This window comes from Carassius auratus, chromosome 22, assembly GCF_003368295.1.
Source record: "Carassius auratus strain Wakin chromosome 22, ASM336829v1, whole genome shotgun sequence".
NCBI lineage: Eukaryota > Metazoa > Chordata > Actinopteri > Cypriniformes > Cyprinidae > Carassius > Carassius auratus.
The window spans coordinates 29,095,254-29,118,926 of NC_039264.1; the positions used below are offsets into that span (position 1 = coordinate 29,095,254).

Here is a 23,673-nt window from a genome sequence, read left to right on the forward strand (position 1 = left end):
GACTTGAGGCTTTTTTTTACCTGTCGATTCAGCATGTACATGGATCCACACACAAAGGTGGACACACTCTAGACTTAATCATCAGTAGGGCTCTAAACTTTTCATCCATTGTTATTAAGGACGTAGTGTCACAGATCGCAAGAGGCGAAGACTCAAGTGCAGGCAGATGGGAAGACTTTATTTATACGTCACCAAAATAAACAAAAACACAACTGAAACCAGAGGAGCGTTCAAAGTTACGAGACATAAAAAGTGCAGAGCAGGAGAGCGCAAGAACTGGAATTGAGGAGCGATGTACCAGACCATAATTAAATACACAGTCTTCTGTGGGGGAACATTTGTGCATAATTTACATACATAGAAAAATTATATCAGAGTTAAATTAATAAACACATTTTAGACGAGAACAGTATATATATATATATATATATATATATATATATATATATATATATATATATATATATATATATATATATATATATATATAGAATTAATCGTAAGCTTAGTGAACAGTTTTGTAGCAGTTTCCCCATTCAAAGAGATAGGAGCTGCACTTGCATGCTTGAGAGGCGTTTCAAAGATGGCCGCCGAGTGACATGACTTGCCTTAAAGGGACTTTTCTATTATTGTTATTGTTGGTTTGTACTCGGCTATTCTTATAGCCATGGGTGCACAAGTGGTCCGCAGGTCTGCATGTGCGACTATGAAAAAAAATTATAATAAAAGAGTAGGGAGCTGGTTGCTGAAGCCACGCCCACCTAGCTAGACAGCAGTGTCAGTAGCTGCAATCCACCTGTCACTCAAGTGGGCACACGCTTAATTATGCAGAACTTTAAGGCTTACTATAATTTAAACGGATGAGTAATAAAAAAAATTCTACCCCCTCACAGTTGTCATGAAGGGCAAAATTAGCTATATAGACTTTTTTTTTTTTTTTTACAAGGATGTAAACACATTTTTATGTGCTGTAAATTTGGGCATTTTAACATTTGCAGCCAGCCTCAAGCGGCCAGTCGATGAATTATAAACAGTTATTGACCGTTCTTGGTCTGAACAGGCCTTTATTGTTATCCACTTTGAACAATCAGTGTAATAATGACAACACAGAACAATGTGATAATAATCAAACATTTGTAAAAGAATGATTAATGTTTAGTACTTTTAAAGAGAAAAGACGAGTTGAATACAACTATTAAATGAAAAGAATGATCCGGAGAGAGAGAGACATTAGTTAATATACATTCAAAGATAAAAATGTTTTTTTTTTTTTTTTTTTCTTAAACAGCATGAAGAGGTCTAACAAGATTTTGGACCACTGGAGTGTGAAATGAGAAGCAGACAAACTGACTACACACAATGATGGTCACAAAAATGTGTGATCTAGAAATGTATCTTCTGCTCTGCTCTTACTTTGATCTTACACTTAATGACTATTTCATTCATTTTTTTTTTTTTTTTTTACATATTGACCTACAGATGTTTGGCCTGTTCATTGTCCTTAAGCTGTAAAAGATGAGTTTAGTCATTGTTTATCTGCTTCCCACAAATCATAATGAAAAAAACACAGACCAACTAAACCACTGACATCAGCTGCATCATGCTTATATATAAAATTTCTGAAAATTATAGAACATTCAGTATAGAACAAGAGGGAAGACAATACATTATATCCACACCAAAATATATATTATGAAAAATGAATGAGGAAACAAGTACATAAAAAAATAAAAAATAAATAAATATATATATATATATATATATATATATATATATATATATATATATATATATATATATATATATATAAATAATTCAAAACATTTTGACAACAGGGTTTGTGTACCTTTAAGTCATTTTTTTTTCTAAAAGTGTGCACCATCTTTTTAGGCAGATTATTGCATTTGGGTTGTTACCCAGCAAATTAAATCAACATATATAATGGTTTCCCTAGTAACAGTAGAACACAAAGCAGCACAGCACCAGATTTTGATCGTGCAGCACTCTTTTATTTAATGAAATGAAAACGTTAGCCTTTTGAAGTTTAATCGTCACATTCAGCCATATCGTAATTCTGGTCTGTCCGTCCCCAAATTTAAGACCCCTTGAAATCATAATCAAGACTTTGTTGTTATATTTAAGACTTTTTGAGGCCTTAAATTTGATACAACTAAATTAAAGACTTTTTAAGACCCCGCAAAACCCTGGACAATTTAAAAGAGATACATAATTTGTACTATTTTTTGTTTTATATATATTTGCAATACTTTATAAACATTTGAGGTCAAATTGACCCCAAGTACCATGAGTGTAAACTGAAAATGAGTATTGTTAGGGATGGCACTCACGATCTGAGGCATAAGACCACAGCGACAGGAAATTCCAGTGGAGGTGAGTTTATTGTGCGGATAGTGTAGATCCCACAACAAAACAAAACAAATATAAAGAAAACAATATGTACAAGTCTCTTTGTTGGATCATATACACCACAAAGATAAATAAAGAAAACAATATCTACAAGTCTCTTTGTTGGATCATACAAGTACAAGTACAAGTACAAGTACAGGCACTTTAACACAAGCTTCTATTGCTTGTTCCCTTGTTCCCAACAAATATAACCCTTGTTTTACTGGTCCATTGAAACACCCCCCCCCCAGCAAGTGACATCATACCCAACATGGTTTCTCCCAATCAGACGGTGTGTCCATCATGTTTAAATAGTTTAGGTTTAAAACATTTCGGGTTTGGCCACTGGTCTATTACAATGAGGTAAGTTATATTTATTATACTGTGTGACTTAATCTTGAATAAAGACTTTAAATCAAACATGTGCATTGTGGTTCTTTATATTGAAAATGAATGAACAAAATACACATCGTACCTCACATCTCTTAAACGCATAATACACCATACATTTGAACAATCACAGGCATTATACAGGTCTGTGTATACTTGATGTCAGTGGCGGCTAACAGACCATGTTAATGATGAGTGCAGTGTATGTGTGTGTGCTAGATATGGTGTACATCCATACAGTCCATTTAGGATCATGGGGTTGTTCCGTGACAAGTATGATGGTTAACACTAATAAAAATAGTTCTTTTATGAACTGTTCACTATTTGAGAAACCAAAAATGGTTCTTCAATGGCATCACAGCAGAAACTCCCTTTTGGCTTTTTTATTTTAAGGAGTGTAGTACATCTTTAAAGCTGATGTTCGGTAGTTGTAGCACCACAAATCATTTGGAAGTGTTATGTAAGCTTAGGTGTCGACTGGGAATGGTTGACTGTGAGATTTGTCTCACTCTGTGCTTTATCAGCTATCAGCAGTGTCTATACACTTTTGTCTGCAGTTTTCATTCCAACTTTTTCCAGCATACCGACTTGTTTCTCACATTCATGAAAGCAGAATTTGTTGTTGAACTCAAATGTTGATGATGTCAGAGTGACTGACACTGGTGGGCGTGTCTTATCTCATTAAAGTGGAGTTGTCTCTTGCTGCTGATTCTCTCCATCAGCAGCATCTCCACTCAACAGCGGCATCACTACATTCACTGAATCACTCACTTGGTTTCCAGTGGAAACTGAAACACAATACAGAGACAATCATTAAAAAGAGTATACAGTACAACTACATATGGATGATGTTACAACGACACAATCTCAAGGACACAAGAGTTCCTAAACATGTTGAAAATAACAGAAAATGAAGGAATTTCCTTAATTCTTAGACTCTATTTATCTTCCAGTTAGCTTCAGGAAATGTGGTATGGAGGGGGACATTAATTAGGGTTTTACTAAATTAGGGTTAACTAACGATAAAAAAGAACATTAGTTTCTTGAAAAAAAAAAAAAAAAAACAATAAATTATTTCCACTAGATGCCAAGGCAACTGTTCTTACTTTTATTAAAATATAAAATGACAAAGTTGATGAAGTAAAGAAATAAAATTTAAATAAACATTTAAAAACCTATATAAATATGTTAGAAATGACAAAAACAGACAACAAAATTACTAAAACTTAAAAAAAAGTTATATTAATGATACACAAAGTGATTCATTAAACTCTTTCAGGTTTATTTTGCTGTCATAACCAGCTGACTGTACATTTAAAAGTTCTTTCAAATCAAAAGAAAAAATGTCCAAGTGGAACACATTCTTAAGACCGACCAATCAAATTCAAGGACCAGCGCGGCTGTTTAAATAAACATACAGTCTGTCGTAGCAATAAATGTTGTTCTACTTACCAGTGACAGTCACATTGAATCTTCTGAATGTGGTCTTTTGGTGGTTGATGATCTGTAGTTTAAAATGTCCAGAGTCTTTGACTGTGATGTTTCTGATAGTGAGATCTCCATTCTGATGATCCAGCTCCAGTCTGTTTCTGAAGTCCTCATGAATACTCTCAGTTCCAGTTAGTTCATCTCTAATAACGAGAAGGTTTGAAGCTCCAAACGTCCAAAGTATCAGATCACCTCTCTGTATTTGAGCTTCAATCTGAAGTGTGACAGATTCTCCCTCCTGCACTTGCTTTGACTTCACTTCATGTCAAAGAAACACAGAGAAACAGAGAAATACAGAAAACTAAATTGAGTGAGTGAATTTTGTTTGTGATTTTAGCATCACATACATTTTTAAACTACTTGTTTCAAGTTTATCTGTAACAGTTTAACAGTATGGAGCGTGAGCTTCACATGTGATATAATGCTGTTTGTTTACAACTTTTTTTAATATTCATTGTATTTTGGTGGTTTTTATGACAAACTATATTTAAAAAAAAAGTTCAAGAACATAATTTTGGTCAATTTAGTCAGTTGCACTCTCAGACACTTGTGCTTCTAGTGAAGTCACTTGCAATCTTTTATATTGAAAATGATATAAAAGAGGTGTGGGAAGTTTATTCTATATGGAAAACTGTTTAACACAAAACTTTGCATGTTGTGTTTATTCTGGGTTCACCTGGTTGCCTGTACATATTAGTTATGTATATTTTATTAATGAAGAGGAGCATATTGGGTTTGATCTTTATAATCTTGGTCCATTATGCCACATTATTCTACATTTTGCAATATGGGAGGAAAATACTATATGCATATTCAATATAATATAAACTGTATATTGAATTAGAAAACTGAATAGCATCTTAATAAAATTAAGCCATATTAAGGGTTTATGTTTTTCTATGTGAGGAGAAAACGAAAGACTTTGAGCACTGCATTTATATTTTTGCTTATCACTGGCCACAGATTTGTGGGTCTCGCCTTTTATTCTACAGATGGCTTGCAGGACGGTTGCCTTGATTTTGCCAAGTAAGACATGTTCCTGGATCAACATCTTCTGATGATCCTGGATCAACATTATTGTTCAAAAATATAGACTTAACCCAATCCTTACCCATAAACCTAACCCTAACCATAATTTATTCCTTAAATCAGAGGGAAATGTTAGCTGATTAACAAGAGTGTAGAAGCACCTAACCCTGATCATAAGCCTAAAACAGATATTTCCTGAAAAGTTATCCCTCAGTTCTGACTGGTTGATTGGAATGATGATCCAGGATCAACAAAGATGTCCAGGAACTTGTTGTATTTGGTGAAATCATGATCACCTTTGCAGGTCCCTGTACGTTATAGTACTAAATTAGTTTTAATCGTTTAGCCACCACAGCTTCGTCTCTATTGGCAACACGCACAATTTGTGTCAATTGCAAGTGATTTCACATAGCGGAGAGTGCAAGTGAAGATCGCAAGTGACTGTGTGATTGAGTTTCTCTTTTCTTGTCTTCACCACCTGGCTACTGTTGTAAAATGTGGAGAGATTCAAACAAAAAGTAATAAATAAATAGAACTTTATAAATAAAGACTGCAAGTGACGTCACTAGCGGAAGCACAAGTCTGCAGCCAGACCCTTTTGGTTTTTCATTGAAACAGAGAAAAACTCTCAGAATGGCACGGTCTCTCTGCTGCACTAATAGTAGTAAGGATTTCTTTTATGTATACACATCCTTACAAATTCAATTTTAGCTGTATTATTTGTGTCCCCTTCAAAAATTGCTCTTGAGAAATGTTATGTTTATTGTCCCCCCAACTGTTAGACGAAAATTTTAACCCATGCGCCCATGAATATGTCATTATGCAACAGGAAGTTCACGCTTCAGACTTTAATGAATATGCTCAGGGCCGTTTGCCAAGGCTATGAGTTAATGGTATTAACAAACATTTTCTTGCACTTTAAGCACTTAATGCATGATCATTAACACACTGGAAGACTTGATATACTGACCAGTGATGGTAACACTGAATCTCTTGTATGTGGGTTTTCTGGTGTTGCTGCTGCTGATCTTTAGTTGATAGAGTCCAGAATGTATGGTCCTGCTGTTACTGATAGTGAGATCTCCTTTTGCATTCAGACTTAGTTTGCTTCTGAATCTCCCATCAGCACCATCTGATGTCTCTCTGGACTCTCCATTGATTTTAGCAATGAGACTGCCTTCACCTTCATACCACCACTCTATCATGTGATCCCTCTGTATTTCAGTTAGACCAGTCGATAGAGTGACAGAATCTCCCTCCATCAGTGACTTTTTCTCTTCATCTGTCACAGCTACACACAGAAACAGAATAGAAATGTGTTCAAGATTTATGGTATTATTATGGATTTATTGTACTTCTCATTTTTAGAACTTGAATGCTGTGGTCAATATGAAATGTATGGAAAACAACAGCATAACACAACAGAAAATAAGTTTGAATCAATATCAAGTGAGTAAATGATTGAAGAATTTTCACTTCTGAGTGAAACGGTTGGAGTGCTTGCTAAAGAAACTATTCAGAAAAGTTAGAGATCAATTTTAGTTTTATTTATGCATGTATTTTGTTAAACAAATTAATGTTCAATTATTTAATTTTTTTTAATTCAGTTCCTTCTCCTAACTGTCCCACATTTCAACTCAAAAAGAGGATTTTTAATTTTTTTTATTTTGACACCATTTTCAGCTAAATGATCAAAACCTTTTCATGTGATTTAGCCTTTCATTTACAAGACAATGGGCCTTAATACAAAACTTTCGAAATCAGGATTTTAAGTGCACATTTTTGAAAACAATACCATTATCATCTCTGTGAAAACTGTGACATCATGCACATGGGTATTACATTTAGTCCGTATGTGTAATGTTTGATCAGGCTCCAGTCCTCCAGAGGGAGCCTTCACCTGAATATTGAACTCTGCCACTTCCTGTTCCTGCCACATCAGTTCCTGTCTTGTCATTTCCTGTAATCGTGTATTTAAGTCATGTGTTTGGTAAGATTTGCATTACACTTATAAGTTTGATGGCTCTCCTGACAACAGTATTGGTTTCCTGCGAAAGTATTCTATCTATTTCTCTAACCAACCTGAAACTTATCATCAAGACCATACAAAGTGTGTGACTTTGCTTACCAGGAAGGCATTAGAGTGGGCTACAGCTGTTTGGGATCAAGACACACATATCCACCAGTCTCATAGTTATTTCACTCAATTGATTTGCGATGTCTTCCGATATCCTGCAGGGGGCATGGACGCAGCAACTCAACTAACTCCGTTATGTCAAGGCAACAGACCAGCTTCTGACTATGCTATCCAGTTTCGTACTCTTGCTGCACAAAGTGGGTTTAAAGATATTGCTTTGAAGTACATTTTTCATTCAGGTCTGTCTGCTAAACTACAAGCGTAATTACTATGTAAAGATGACTCCCTCGACTTCACACAGTTTGTTACTCTTGCTATCAAGATTGACAATCCTTTACGAACTCAACCAAGTCCCAAGTCTAGCTTCCCTTATGTGCCTACTATTACTGCGCAAACACCATGTCAGTCTGGTCCTACTGAAGCCATGCAAATTGGAAGAACTCACTTACTACCTGATGAACGGAGAAGAGGATTACTCAATCAACTCTGTTTCTACTGTGGTGAATCAGGACATCGCTGGTCAAACGGTCCTGATAAACCTGCTGCAAACCCCTCTTCAAGTTATCGAGTGAGTCACATATTCAATACTTTACAAATCAGTTTATACTTGTCGCTTCCCATCATTTTGTCAGTTGCTAATCAAGACTATAATTTCTCTGCGTTAATAGATTCTGGAGCAGCTGCAAATGTGATTCATCAAGATTTAGTTAAGCAGTTGAACATACCTACAACCAAATGTGAACCACCTATTGCTGTTACTGCTGTTGACGATGGTCCTGTCGGTAAGGGTCATATCACTCATCAAACACTTCCCATGAAACTTAGAGTTGGCCTGTTTCACACGGAAGAAATCACTCTCTATGTTATATCATCACCACGAAACAAAGTTATACTAGGATATCCTTTGTTGTCTATGTATGACCCACAGTTTTCCTGGAGGGAGAAGAAATTGGTCAGTTGGTCACCTCATTGTCACTCTCACTGTCTGGAGCTGGCCACCAACCTTCCAGTCTGCACTACATATCTAGCCAAGATTGCATTGTAACTTCCCACTAATGTCCCTATTGAGAATGCTGATTTAGCCGAGGAATTTAGCAAAGACAAGGCCACCAAGTTGCCACCTCATTGCCCCTGGGACTCTGCCATTGACCTCCTACCTACACCTCTCCACCTAAGAGTCGTGTTTACCCACTGTCTATTCCTGAATTCAAAGGCCATGGAAGAATACATTGAAGAAGCCTTATCTTATGGGTTTATTAGGCCATCCACCTCTCCTGAAGCATCTGGGTTCTTTTTTGTTGACAAGATGGTGGTTTAAGAGCTTGTATTGACTATCGAGCACTCAATACTATCACTGGTAAGAATCGCCATCCTTTGCCTCTTATCCCTTCTTCCCTGGAGCAATTATGTGAGGCCAGCTATTTCACTAAATTGGACCTCAGATCTGCCTACAATCTCATCAGAATCTGTGAGGGTGATGAATGGAAGATGGCTTTTCTCACCAGCAGGGGGCATTACGACTATTTGGTTATGCCATTTGGGTTGGCCAATGCACCTTCAATTTTCCAATCTCTTGAATCAGTATGTGATTGTCTACATAGTCGACATCCTGATCTACTCTTGCTCAATAGAAGAACATATCTCTCATGTAAGAACTGTTTTGTCATGCCTGCTCCAGAATGGTATTTTTGACAAGGCGGAAAAGTGTGAGTTTCATGTAACATCAATTTAGTTCTTGGGATACAATATTAGCCATTCAGGAGTTGAGATGGATGACACCAAAGTAAAAGCTCTCACGGACTGGCCCATACCCAGCACAGTCAATGAGTTACAATGATTTCGAGGATTTGCAAACTTCTACCGTAGATTCATCCGTGATTTCAGTACCATAGTTGCACCTGTCACCTCACTACTTAAAGGAAAACCCAAGAAGTTAGTATGGACGGAGTCAGCTACCTCAGCAATCAACAAGCTCAAGTCCAGTTTCACCACAGATCCCATTCTTAAGCATCCAGATCCTAAACTTCCTTTCATTGTCGAGGTTGATGCCTCCGACTGTGGAGTCAGTGCATTCTTCTCATGAAAGTTAACTGAGAAGATGCGCCAAAATTCTTCTCTATTAACAACGGCTCTGTGTAGTAACAGCTGCTCTATGTGAAATCACGCACCTGATGGAATTAACTGCTGATTAGAGAATCGGCTTTACTGACGAGATGCGCATAACGATCGGCCGATCGTGATCGGAGCACCCCTATTATTATCCATCAAGGCTGCTCTTGAAGAATGGAGACACTGGCTAGAAGGCACCCTTCATCCCTTTCAGGTCATTACAGACCACAAAAACCTAGAGTATATCAAGGATGCCAAGCGTTTGAATCCTCGTCAGGCAAGATGGGCACTCTTTTTCACTCATTTCAATTTCAAAGTCACATACTGTCCAGGGAGCAAAAATAGTAAGGCAGATGCATTGTCACGTATCCATGACTCCGCTAATTCATAGATGAGACCAGAAACCATCTTACCACCCTCCATCATCATCGCACCCATCCAAGTGGGATATTATGGAGGAGATTCAACATGCCCAATGCAAAGAGCCATCCCCTCCAGGGTGCCCAGCTGGGAAAATCTATGTTCCAACCAGTCTTCGTAAGAGAACCATTCAATGGGTTCACACATCCGGTGCTTCTGGACATCCTGGAATTAATCGGACCATGGCTTTGGTCAGAAATTGTTTTTGGGGGCACACTTTTTCTGCAGATATCAGTAATTATGTTAGTGCTTGTCAGATCTGTGCTCAGGCACGAACACCTCGACAACTGCCTGCAGGTCTTCTAGAACTGCTACCAGTTGCCCAACAGCCCTGGTCACACCTGTCTATTGACTTTGTCACTGATCTGCCTAACTATTAAGGATTCACCACCATCATGGTCTCCATTGACTGCTTCTCTTATCCTTGTCATCTCATTCCATTGAAAGGAATACCCACTGCCATGGAAACTGCCCAAGTTTTGTTCAATCAAGTATTTAGGATTTACAGACTACCAGATGATATTGTTACTGATCAAGGACCACAGTTCACATCCCGTGTTTTGACAGCTTTTTGCAAATATTCAAACATCAATGTCAGTCTCACATCTGGCTATCATCCTCAAGCTAATGGTCAAATAGAGCGTCTTAATCAGGAGATTGGTAGATACTTGAGATCATACTGTTGCCAGGAACAGGAGAGATGGAGCATATTCCTCCCATGGGCAGAGTATGCCCAAAATTCCCTCACATACTCTTCAACTGGTCTTACCCCCTTCCAATGTGTTCTTGGATATCAGCCCGCTCTGTTTCCCTGGTCTGGAGAGCCATCTGAAGTGCCTGCTGTGGATGTTTGGATTAGAAGAAATGAACAGGTCTGGGACAATGCTCATGTCCGTCCCCAGCTGGCTATTCGATCTCAAAAGATCCAAGCTGATTGACACAGACGTCCACATCCTGAGTATCAGCCAGGTCAAATGGTGTGGCTTTCCACTCGTGACTTACGCCTAAAACTCTCTTGCAAAAAATTAAGTCCAAGGTACAAGGTATCAAGTTAATCCAGTTACGTATCGTTTGGAGTTGCCTGCTAATTACCGCATCTCTCCTTCCTTTCATGTGTCCCTCCTGAAACCGGCCCACGGCCCATTGAGCCCCAAAGCCACAGACAAAGAACTGTCTCCACCACTTGAGATCAAGGGAGCTCCTGCCTACCTAGTCCAGGAGATCTGAGATTCGTGCAGGAGGACGGGTCAGATGCAATATCTCATTGACTAGGAGGGATACACCCTATAGGAGTGATCGTGGGTTGCAACTAAGGACATCTTGGATTAATCGCTTATCAGAGACTTTCACCAAACTCACCCAGATCGTCCAGTCCCCAGACCAAGGGGTTGTCCTAGAAGAACACCTAGAGGTGTTTCTAGAGGGAGGGAATCTGTAATGTTTGATCAGGCTCCAGTCCACCAGAGAGAGCCTTCACCTGAATATCGAACTCTGCCACTTACTGCTCCTGCCACATCAGTTCCTGTCTTGTCATTTCCTGTAATCCTGTATTTAACCCTATTATTATTATTATCTAATGGCATCAATAAAGCTTCAATAAACCTTCAATGAAGTGTTGAAACTTCTATTCGCGGACGCTGATTCTGAAGGGGAATATCTGCATTCGGAGATGAAGGTGATACTGAAAGTGAAAGTATAGCCCTACACCAAGCAAGCGGTGAATCCTTTGCCCAATGTAGATAGTCCTTTGCCCAATGTCAGTGGTGTGAACAATGTTTGCCAGGAACGGAGTGTTCATCGCAAAATTAGCAGGCGTATTAGTGTTGCGGGGAGCGAGGCGGGAGATTTTTACCACGCTAGACATGAAACTTTGTCTTCTGACCGTGTGCCTCTCCGCAATCGCAGTGACAGTATTGTAGTGGAGACTTTGTCTAATGCCACTGGGTATGTAAGATGAGGTTGAAGTATTCATAGGGCAGTTAGGGGGCTATGTGGAGGCAGGGTGGGGAGTCGCAATGACAATGACACTAGTCCGAGCTGTGCACAGTCGGCGCGTGCGCAAGGCAGATCTGGCCGTGTTGCTCGTAGCAGGAGCAGAGGTGGTGTGACAAGGGGCATAGCTTTTGAACTAAACAGGTCTTGTCTACTTGTGTTTGTGTGTCAAATGAATAATATATATCTGCCCCATACATGGAATCAAAGTGCCTGCTGTATGTAGTAAATTGAAAATCTCTACAGCAAAAGGCCAACCGCTTCATGCATTCGGTTTGTTTCTTTAGGAAAAAGCCTCTGGCGCCTAAAAGGTTAAGTCATTTGTTTGTACTGCCACATTGCAAAGTATTGCCAGTTCACTGCTTTACTAAGCGTTCTTCCATTGTTCCATTGTTGATTATTGTTATGACCTTTGCTTTTGCTCTTCTGACTGACGTTTTTGGATTACTGTTTTGGATTTGTCTGCCTGTGGATTGTTTTGCATGTGTTTTGACCCAAGCCTGTGACCTGATCACGAGTTGTGACTATCGTTTGGATTTTATGCTCAGAGCCTTTAATAAAGACCTGCTTATGGAATCCACTCGACCTAAATCTTCCTTACAATATGCACGTGCAAGTTCTTGACAACCCAAACAACAATGAAATTATTAAAAATTATTGTACAAACAATATATAATCATTGTGCAATAAATACAGAGTTTAAACAAAGTTCTAGCATGTTTGGAGGAGATCTAGTTTGAAGTATATTATACTTACTTATTTTACTTTTTAATTTAGAAATCCTGTGGCGATAGTAAAGCAAAGCACCAGCTGCAGCTACAAGCAGCAGAAGAGGAACTATAACACCTAAACAGATTCCTGCTATAGCACCTGGAGACAGACCTGGATCTGGAAGAGCTAAAAACAGACAGTGAAGGTGTTAGTCAATGTGATGATCTGAAATGACTTCGAAGATAAGCTAATCATACCGTGGGTCATCACTGTAAGATACTCACCACTGACCGAAACAAAGAATCGCTGTAAACTTTCACTGCCTCTGATCTGTAATTCATAAAGTCCAGAGTCTGTGATTCTGGTGTTCTTGATAATCAGAGATCCAGTCTGATGATCCAGCTTCAGTCTGTCTCTGAATCTCTCATTATCATTGTATAATGAGGTCTTGTTAGTCTCAATGTCAACTTTAGCTAGGAGAATGCCTTTTTCCACAAACCTCCACAGCATTAGAGCATCTTTGTGTATTTCAGCATCAGGGTTTAGAGTGACAGGATCTCCCTCCTTCACTGATACTGACACTGACTTTACTCTATCCGTATCACTAACCACAGCTGGAAAACAAGCAGAATGTTAATCAATGTCTGTATCTGTAATTTCCACAAAATCTGGAAACTTGCACTTAACAAATGCTTTTTACACACAGACATGTTATTCAACTGTAATTATATATTAGTAATTAGTATTTACTTAAACCAAATAACCAAATAATATTTAATAGCCCAAAGGTAAATGTGAACAGTGTGAAACAAAAAAATAAAAGTCAGGGTTTAGAATCACCAAATTATATCTAAACGGGGCCATTGTTGTATAGAAAGACTTGAGATCCTTACCTGAGATATTAACAATAAATATCTTGGACATTATTTCTTCTCTAGTCATGGTTATTTTATATTGTCCTGAGTGTCTGATTCTAGAGTTTCTGATGGTGAGAGAGCCACTTTTTTGGTCCACTTGTAATCTGCCTCTGAACCTCACATCATCGGTGACAAAAAATGTGGTGAAGTCATTCATTCTTCCGATTTGAGATATAAGAGAGTCTTTAGGACCAAACAGCCACAGTATATTATCACCATTCAGTATTTCGGTAACATTGGTGTGTAGAGTAACAGAATCTCCCTCAATTACTGACACAGACTTAGTTGCATCGGTCTCTGTACCAGACACACCTGGTGAACAAAAAGAAACAAGTTTATGATATATCATTTCGTAGAGAATTCAGACCATATAATGTATTCAGTGCTGTAAGTGGGCTGGTACGCACCGGTACTCAGTACCGCCACTTCCAAATATAGCTCTTGAGCATACCACCACCACCAGGACGTGCTTTTAGTGTACCGGTACGCTCATTTGGACATCTGTTTATTAGAGGTTTTATAAGGGGCCGTTCACATATAGCGTCTATTGTGCGCTCAAGTTCGTCATTTCCAATGTAGGTGCACGGTATTCGCGCTCATAATGGAATCGAGGCGGTCGTGCTGCGCTCGTTTTTTCCAGGCGCGTCCGCTCCGCACCAAGTTAAAAACATCTCAACTTTTCAGAATGCCGCAAGCGCATCACGGGTCATGTGACAAGAACTAACCAATCAGCTTCATCCTTTCCCTTAACAACGATAAAAGCTCAGCCAAGATGAAGGAACAGCTGATCATAGCTGTATATGGATTGCCATTTTGAAATAAATTTAGTAGCAGAGCTACTGCAACTAATTTTTAGTGCTGCAAATCCATTTATCCTTGGCTGAAATTTCCGCGTCTTCATAGAGAGAGCAGGTCATGGTTGCTTAGCAACAGCAGACGTCTCAGGAGCGAAAGTGACCCAGAAGTGTGACATGTGAACATAGACAGTAAAAGAAATGGACACAGCGACCCCATTGGATTCAACGGAGACAAGTGAAGTCAATTAGAATCAAGCACTTCCTGGGGGTCGAGTGTACTGCACAGACTCAAACTGATCTTGATGATGTAGATGTCACGTGAGCAACCTGTAAGTCTTCTAACCGCTGTGCCAAGAGAAATCTGAATCACCCACCGAATCTTCCAGAGAAAGGCGAGTGTGAACCGTAACAAATTTTGGTAATTATTCTGATTAATTATATCCCTTGACTTTATGCCTCCACGTCCCCTCGATTGCCTCGTAGACAGTAAAAGATTGCCTGGGAGATTCTCCTCCTGTCCACACTGTAATTTCTCTACTGTGCACCAGAGAATCGCAGGTTATGACGCTATCGTTAGCCTATTTTTTACAAAAACGGGACCATAACGTAAGATACAAGGAAATGGGGCCTTTCATACATTTTCGTGTTTCTTTAGAAATAATTAATGGACAAATGGAGTCTTTAAACACCTCAGATGAAGTTATACGCTGTCAAAGTGACGCCAAAATGAATGGGAGTCAATGGAATGCTAACAGCAGGTGGGGGTCCGCTAGCTAATGGCGGCGCCCAGAGGTGCTTCAAAAAAAAAAAAAAAAAAAAAAAAAAAAAATTATATATATATAGGCTATAATAGAGTACCAGCACCTCTTTTGGGCCACTTAAAGCACTGAATGTATTAAAACAAGATAAATCTACTCAAGAAGCAAAACTGCATTCATTGTCTGACATCAAACTAAATGTAAGCAATTAGACTTTATTAAAAGTTAAGACAAGCAGACTTTTACCAAAATAGTTCTTTACAGATCAAGATATTAGTTTTTATTAGTTTTCATGTATAAAACAGTCTCTTTATCAATTGAAAGCAACATCACATTTGAATTTTGCAAAGGCCTCGTTTTACAGTATGTTGTTCTCTGGGCTCGAGCCGAGGTAAAGGTAATAAACTTTACTAATTGGTTAAACCGTGTAAATGAATGAAATCCAGAAATAATAAAACAATAAAACTAAACGAAAGTACGCGTTATTTATTTGTATGTGTTATGACTGTGTTATGGATCGAGGTATGTGTGTGTCAAATGTGAATACCGAACTTTAGAGTAGATTTTAGAGTCTACTTCCAGTAGATTATTTTAATGCAATTTACCATGAATTACATGTAAATATTTATAAATATTAGTATCCGCATTTAACTCGTCTTCCGTGTTCATTTCGGTGCACTTGACGCAGAAATTGATTCAAAAGTTGTCAAATCAAAACCGAAAGTAAATGTCGAAAAACTTACCTGCCAATGATAAAAATAGAGCAAGCATTAACGTGTGCCACATGTTTTTGTAGAGAAGAATCTTAATTTCATAAAGATGACCATCAATGAGATTATTCAGTGTTTTGTGCATTGATCAATCTTCGTTGCGTTTGTCATCTCAGAGCCCCACGAACCCCACCCAGACAAAACCACTCAACCCTAATAGAGAGACGTTACACCAGCTGAGTAGTAGGTTACTACATTTCCCAACGATACGTTTTAACAAAACCATTTGCATATGTCATCTTAACACTGTAATAAATGTAGAAATGCGTAAGCTAACACTTCTTGGAACACTTCCGAGTAGCGCGGTCTGTGCAAGTTCAGTGCGCGCCCACTGGCGGTGCGTGGTAGGAAATGCCTTTAGTAAATCTTCATAAGTTGTCATATTTATTCATATTCGCATTCATATTAACCGCCTTCTATTTATGTTATTAACAGTTTGCTTTACTATAATTATTTTTTTGTTAGCGCTATTTATTTACGTATTTTTGGGTTCAAAGCTGAAGGCCTCTACTACTTTTTTTTTATTCTTAATTGAAAAAAAAATAATTTTTTTAAAAATTATTTTTATTTTATTTTAAGAACGATGGAATCAATTCACATTATAAGTGTTAGAAGTGCAGATGTTATCATTCAATCTGTACCTGCTAGTGTATGGTGTATCCTGTTTATGTGCAGAAAATCAACAAAAAAGGAAGGGGGAAATATTATATATCTGTTTTCATATAATTTCACTGTTTCTGCATGCCAAAATAAAGGAAATAAAAAATCATAAATAAAATAAAATAAAATGGTTTTCTTCAAACTCCACTAGACTCTTGTTCTCTATTTACCCAAATACCACTGCGGTTATTTCCATATCATTTTACTGTATCATTCTATCATAATTGCATGCCAAAATCATGAACAATATATAACATATAGAACAAACACCTTTTCAGCATATATATATATATATATATATATATATATATATGCTTGTGCATCTCACCAGTCCTGCCAAGTTCAGTTCCACTTCATGTTTTAAAACTTAATTTGTGCAATAAATTTTCATTACTTTAAAAAAAAAAATGTCATGATGGGTAAACATTCAATACATTTGCACTGAAAAATATAAAGAAAAATATGCTATTTTTGATGAGTTCGGCATGCAATTATGAAATACTGAAAGTGAATGACATAAAAACTTTTTGTTTTTGTTCTTTGTAGTATTTTTCCCCCTCACTTTATGTTGATTTTCTCCATATAAGCAGGATACACCATACACTAGCAGGTACAGATCGAATGATAAAATCTGCACTTATAACACTTGAAACATTAATGAATTTCCTCATTACTAAAAAGAAAAGAAAAAGAAAAGAAGACTACCATGCACTGTCGAGTAGATGCGCACTTGAACCTGAACTTGACGCGCAGACGTGTGACTGCGGTGACAAAAGCGCTTGTGATGTGAGAGGTTACTCACAGCGGATGGAGAACGACCGCCTGTGGATATGGTTAACGCTGTTATTCTGTTCTGTGTGTGCTTGTGGTGTCTGCTTGGTAAGTTATGAGTGCCTTATGCTTTGCTTTTATTATTTTTTATAGAAAAAAAATTGCCTGAATTATGGTGGTTCACATAATAAAAAAAAAAAATAAAAAAAAAAAGACAACATAACACTTTATTCTTTGTACAAACGTAATTGTAGCCACTAGTTTTGCTGGTGAGAAGTTAAGTACAGAACAAGTTTAGTCATTAACAATAATAATGTTTTTGAGTCTTTAGTCTTGTAGAAAACATGTTGCTGTTTGTTCTTCAGATGCGACGCATGAAATGAAGACAGTGTCAGTGATGGAGGGGGAATCTTTAACTCTACACATTGATGTTTCTGAAGAACAGAAATATTTCTTAATTCAGTGGATGTTTGGAAGCACTCGGATAGCTGAAGTCAATAGGCTCATGCAAACCAGCTCTACATATGGTGGTCCTGAAGAGAGATTTAGAGACCGGCTACATTTGGATCAGACTGGATCTGTGACCATCCTGAACACCAGGACCACAGACTCTGGACTTTACAAAGTTACAGTCATCAGCAGTGAGACCAGCTACATGACCTTCAATGTTACAGTTTATGGTGAGTAGAGAAAAACACTGCAATTTACCATGACCATTCTTCATTGGAATAATATCCTTGTCATTTTAATATTTAGAAATATTTCGTGATATGCAGTACATGCACAATTTATTATATTAATGGTTTTAATTATATTTATTTACAGTAAACAAAGATTATAACAGGATCTCTGCTTTATCAGAGACCCCACATAGTTCTTCATCACCAGAAAGTTCTCCAAAGTCCAATTTGGTGTCATCTAGTTGTGTGCTAAATAATTCAACCATCAACCAGACTAACAATATGAACGTTATTGAACTCCATCAACCATGCTCAGGTACGCCATTTCTAACATATGTGTTGTTATGTGTGATTAAATTTTCAAAGTATGACATGTGTCAGGAAGGAAAACACACTCGTGCACTTATGACCAAACACATCCATAGGTGTTGTTTCATGTAACTGTTGATGGGTGCTAAACAACCACATACAGCAATTCAAATAGCAAGGTTTCATATGCATTGCATTTATGCATTTAGCAGAAGTTTTCATAGCCACTTACATTGCATTAAATGTTTGCATTTGATAAACTCATGCATTAATAAAAAAAAGCAATTACTTGTTTGTGCAAATGAGGCTTAGAGCATTTCCTTTTTTTCTTGTGATCTGAAACAAAGTACAGACCGCAGATGTGTGGCAGAGACATGTAGAGGGCTGTGATAGTGGGGGTGTTGCTTACAAAACATTAGTGATCAAGGGACAAAAGATCTTGGAGAAAGAATCAAATAATTACACAGGTTTCTAGGAGAGATGATGTTAAGGATGTGGCTGAAGCCTGAGTCTAGAATTATATTAAACAATCGTAGTTAATGTTATTTGTCTAAACCGGGAAAATATGCATGCAAATGTTAAAACTTGGGGACGTTCTGCCTTATCCCAATGGATGCTTAATCTCATAATCACCCGTAAAACTGGCACCTGTTAGTCTGTTGGAAAGATAGCTAAGTGAATAATTCTGATGAAGTGTTTTCTTTTTTTTCAGACCACATCCACTGTTGTGGTTTTACTGAAGCTGTGATCCGATTGGTCGCCTCTGCTCTTGTGAGTGTGGCTGCTGTTGCTTTTCTGGTTAATGACATTAGATCTACAAGAAGTGGGCTAAAGCGGATGGAAGAGACCAGACATGACCATCAGACCCATGGAGTAAAATCAGACCAAAAGTATGAACTGAGCAGAAGGATGAGCTCCAGATATGTTTGCTAAAATCCCCAAAAGATATTCTTCATTAGTTGCTGTATTCATTGAAATCGATCACACAGAAACAATTAGTGAGCAGTTTAATAAATATTCGGTTCTATAACAAGAGTGAGCTTGTTCTTTGTTTTGTTTCTCTGTGTATAGTGTGATGAAACAATTTAATTCAAATAGTTATTATATTATTTGATCTGATGGGTGGACAAACAAAATACAATACGTTTTATTAATTTAAAGGCCATGCATTTCTTCGTACATGGATTTCTCAGTTAGCTGGATTTTATTGCTGACAATTTGATATGATCCAGAATTGTTTAGAGATTTATTAATGTTGGAAAAATTATCCAACACTGTAAAAACTGTACAAATGCTAAAACGGTTTATGAAACTATAGGACTTTAATGTAACTTTGCTTTCTTGAGTATAATTCTATGATGTCATAATATTGCTATCTTGCCACCAGCCAATTGCTGCACTGCTGATCATGATTTTGAGTATCGATATATATCTGCCCTTTCCAATGAACACAAAAACACACTGTAATTTTGGATGACTTAATCCTATCCACAAACTTGTCTGAAGCACCAAATTAACCAGGGGCCCATTCTTCGTACGTCGCTAACTCAGTTAGCTGGATTTGATTGTTGACGATTTGGCGTGATCTTGGATCGTTTGGTTCTTCGAAGCTCATCCCGGAGCTGCTGTCATAGGGTCTGTAAGCTAAAACCTGCTTGGGAGCAGCTTATTTCATGTAAACAGGATTAGATCGCTTCTTTTCAACCAGAACTGATACTCATAATATGTCTGCTACCACCGCTACTTTATTACAAGAGTATCGTACTGATCCAGGGACAATCATTTAAAATAATAATCATTTTAAAAATTATTTAAAAATAATATAAAAATGCTGTGTAGTCCAAAACAGCCTACTGTATTTATTTGTCATAAAATTATTACTTACATACATACATACATACATAATTGTATTTTGTCTTACACACATGCTATACAGATAATAGAGTCGTGCATTATTTTGAGTGATGACTGCTATTATAAGAGTGGCTTGATGGAGCGCAGGAGATGCAGATAACATGATATTGACCCTTAAGAAACTTTCATTAATGCTGTCACGTAACAAATCTGTCCAAATATAAAAGGAAATGAATAGATAATTTCTACATTGAAATAAAAATGTAAAGACTGCACAACTATAAATTGCGAATCTAAATAATTGGGAATCATGAAAAAAAAATTATAATAAAATGAAAACATGTATCTATTATCTGTTTCATGTATATATTGTAACATTTATGTAGTTTTGTTTGCTTGGCTGTTTCCGTATATAAGTCCAGAAATTTGTCAAGTTTTTCGTCAGGTGTCGTTTTAAATTATATGACGTCATTACATTGCCGTCTTGCCACCAGCCAATCGCTGCACTGCTGATCATGGTTTCGAGTATCCATACATATCCCCTTTTAAGACAACACATGAACGCGCAATTATCTCCGATAACTCAATCCAGCGATACTAATCATACACAACAGGTGTGTTCGAAGAACCCAATTAGCCGGATCATGATTAGCACTATGATATCCTCTTGGATGTGTCATTTGATCTCGGATGTAATAAGCGACGTACGAAGAACGGGCCCCAGATATCAGGCATCTGTCAAATCATCTCAGATGTGTTGAGCGAGGTGAAGAAAGAACCCCTGATTAATTAACATCATTCAAACGGTTGATAAAGAACTCATGATGCTGAATTTGTATCAACCAAGTCGCGAACATACTCCGAAGTGCCGATCTGAATTAACCGAGTCGCCAACAGGCTCCGAAGTGCCGATCTGAATCAACCGAGTCGCGAATAGGCTCCAAAGTGCCGATCTGAATCAACCGAGTCGCGAATAGGCTCCGAAGTCCCGATCTGAATCAACCGAGTTGCGAACAGGCTCCGAAGTGCCGATCTGAATCAACCGAGTCGCGAATAGGCTCCGAAGTCCCGATCTGAATCAACCGAGTCGCGAACAGGCTCCGAAGTGCCGATCTGAATCAACCGAGTCGCGAATAGGCTCCGAAGTGCCGATCTGAATCAACCGAGTCGCGAACAGGCTCCGAAGTGCCGATCTGAATCAACCGAGTCGCGAACATGCTCCGAAGTGCCGATCTGAATAACCGAGTCGCGAACAGGCTCTGAAGTCCCGATCTGAATCAACCGAGTCGCGAACAGGCTCCGAAGTGCCGATCTGAATCAACCGAGTCGCGAACAGGCTCCGAAGTGCCGATCTGAATCAACCAAATCGCGAACAGGCTCCGAAGTGCCGATCTGAATCAACCGAGTCGCGAACATGCTCCGAAGAGCAGATCTGAAAACTTCGACCAAAGAATGTAAAAAAATAACTCTATTTCTCGAATAACTGTACAACTCTATGAAAGACTCAGATCACGTATCTAAAAATAAATCGCTATAGTAAAAGAGAAATAATAAGAGGAGTGAAGTTTCCTACCGTTCTGCTGTGTTTGGTCCTCACGTGCGTCTGACGCTCCGCGGCGCGTCTCCGCCCCTCACACGCGCGTTTACAGCGCTAAGTTAATCATCTTTGCTAATTATTATACATTTACTTCATTGTCAGCTTCAGGTACTTCATTTATTATTGTTCAATGAACTGTTCGAAACAAAAAAAGGTTGTATTTCAGTAATAATTCTAAATTATCAAAATAAAATATATAAAATAATGGTTTCTATTTTAATATCTTTTAAAATATAATTTATTTCTATGATGTGCAGCTGTATTTTCAGCATCATTCCTCCAGTCTTCAGTGTCCACATGATCTTTAGAAATCATGAAAATATGATGATTTATTATTAGAACTATTAATAGTTGTGCTACCAAATATTATTTTGGAATCTGTGATACTTTTTCAGGATTCTTCGATGTATAATTTAATTTGATTTTTATTATTAGAATTATCAACCGTTTTGCTGCTAAATATTATTTTGGAACCTGTGATACTTTTTTCAGGATTCTTTGATGAATAAAAAGTTAAAATTAAATAAATAAACTTGAGTAAAAGTACAGATACGTATAATAAAATATTACTCCAGTAAAAGTACCCCTTTTTCTATTTTACTCAAGTGAAAGTACAAAAGTACTCAATGTTTTATGTACTTAAGTAAAAAAGTACTGAAAAATAGATGTTTGCAATTTTATACAGGCTAATTTAATTTTATATTAGCACATTTTTTTTATTTTATATATTTTTGTTGTTGATCTGGACTACGTTGATGAGAGTAATGTTCACTGTGAAGCTTACACTGTGATGTACCTGAGAGAAAACAGAGATGACCATCTGATTTTCACCAGTAAGAACAAAGTATTTTAAAGTTTGTGGTTTTACAGAACACCACAGTTATATATGACATGATAATAAGGCCTGAAGTTAGGAAGAACATTTTAAGGAAAATATAATTATATTTTCATAATGATTTTTTTCCTTCTCAAACCTTGTCTGGGGTGTAAAAACACCCCCCAGGACAAACGGGGTGCATCTCTTCCCCTCTTTGATAATTACTGTAGTTACCAGTACCGGTTATGAATAAACATTCATGTCTGTCTACTCGTCTAGTTAATAATTAATCCTAAATTTCGACATTAATAACTTACTTTTAGCAACATCAGACGCACGCGCACTCACAAGATCTGCCGGTTCTTACTTCTGTAGACTCGCACTAAACGGTTCATTTGAATCAGTGAGTGGTCGACTCCAGAACAGCTGCAATCGGATCATTCTAATTCATAAAAGAATCATTTGGTGCGATTCGCGATCCGATTAAAGTTTATTTTGAAAAGACTCAGTTCGTTCGTGATGACACACAACCGGAGGCTGCGGTTTCAGGACCGCAGTTCTGGGACCGCAGCTTTAGGACCCTAGTTTTTTGTGACAGCGCCACCTACCGTACTGGATCAACACTGATTAAATCCTTGTTGAGTTTTAATGACGAAGTATTATAAGTGAATCTAGCCTGCACATTAATTAAACTTATCAGATGACAAGAGCATGGTTGATGTAAGGTTTGTAAGATTTACCTAGTGTGAATACTAGCTTAGTCGTTGTTTTACCGTATTTATGTATAAAATATCTTTCATAATTAAACTGCACTGACTGCCTAGTTGCACTGTGTAAGCCTGTTGTTTTTTCCATTGTTTTGCAATGATGAATGAGGCGTTTGACAGTTTTAATAGCTTGTTACAATTTGGCCTAATCTGCAGGTCTACTCCACATACAGTCCATTGATATCATGTGTTAGTTTCTGTCATGTTCTGCATGGCCAATATGAAGTGATTTTATGGATTTGGTTAGGCTCATTGTAGGTAGGACAGATGATTAAAAAAGGCACTAGGGATATT

General features: G+C 37.7%; 2 protein-coding genes across 2 annotated transcripts; one reads left to right on the forward strand and one right to left on the reverse strand.

Moving 5' to 3' along the window:
- Window positions 1–1,844: 1,844 nt before the first annotated feature.
- LOC113040278 (uncharacterized) lies at window positions 1,845–16,239 on the reverse strand. Its single transcript, XM_026198617.1, has 7 exons — window positions 15,898–16,239; window positions 13,576–13,911; window positions 12,967–13,296; window positions 12,728–12,868; window positions 6,284–6,604; window positions 4,249–4,542; window positions 1,845–3,584 (listed from the first exon to the last, which is right to left on the reverse strand). The coding sequence occupies exons 1-7, from the start codon at window positions 16,007–16,009 to the stop codon at window positions 3,478–3,480; spliced, it is 1,641 nt and encodes a 546-aa protein (XP_026054402.1). The 5' UTR covers window positions 16,010–16,239; the 3' UTR covers window positions 1,845–3,477.
- Window positions 16,240–17,401: 1,162 nt separating this feature from the next.
- On the forward strand, window positions 17,402–19,354 carry LOC113040709 (uncharacterized). The gene is made up of 4 exons (XM_026198977.1): window positions 17,402–17,463; window positions 17,721–18,035; window positions 18,181–18,351; window positions 19,057–19,354. Exons 1-4 carry the CDS (start codon window positions 17,415–17,417, stop codon window positions 19,275–19,277), a joined length of 756 nt encoding a protein of 251 aa, XP_026054762.1. The 5' UTR covers window positions 17,402–17,414; the 3' UTR covers window positions 19,278–19,354.
- The last annotated feature ends 4,319 nt before the right edge of the window (window positions 19,355–23,673 follow it).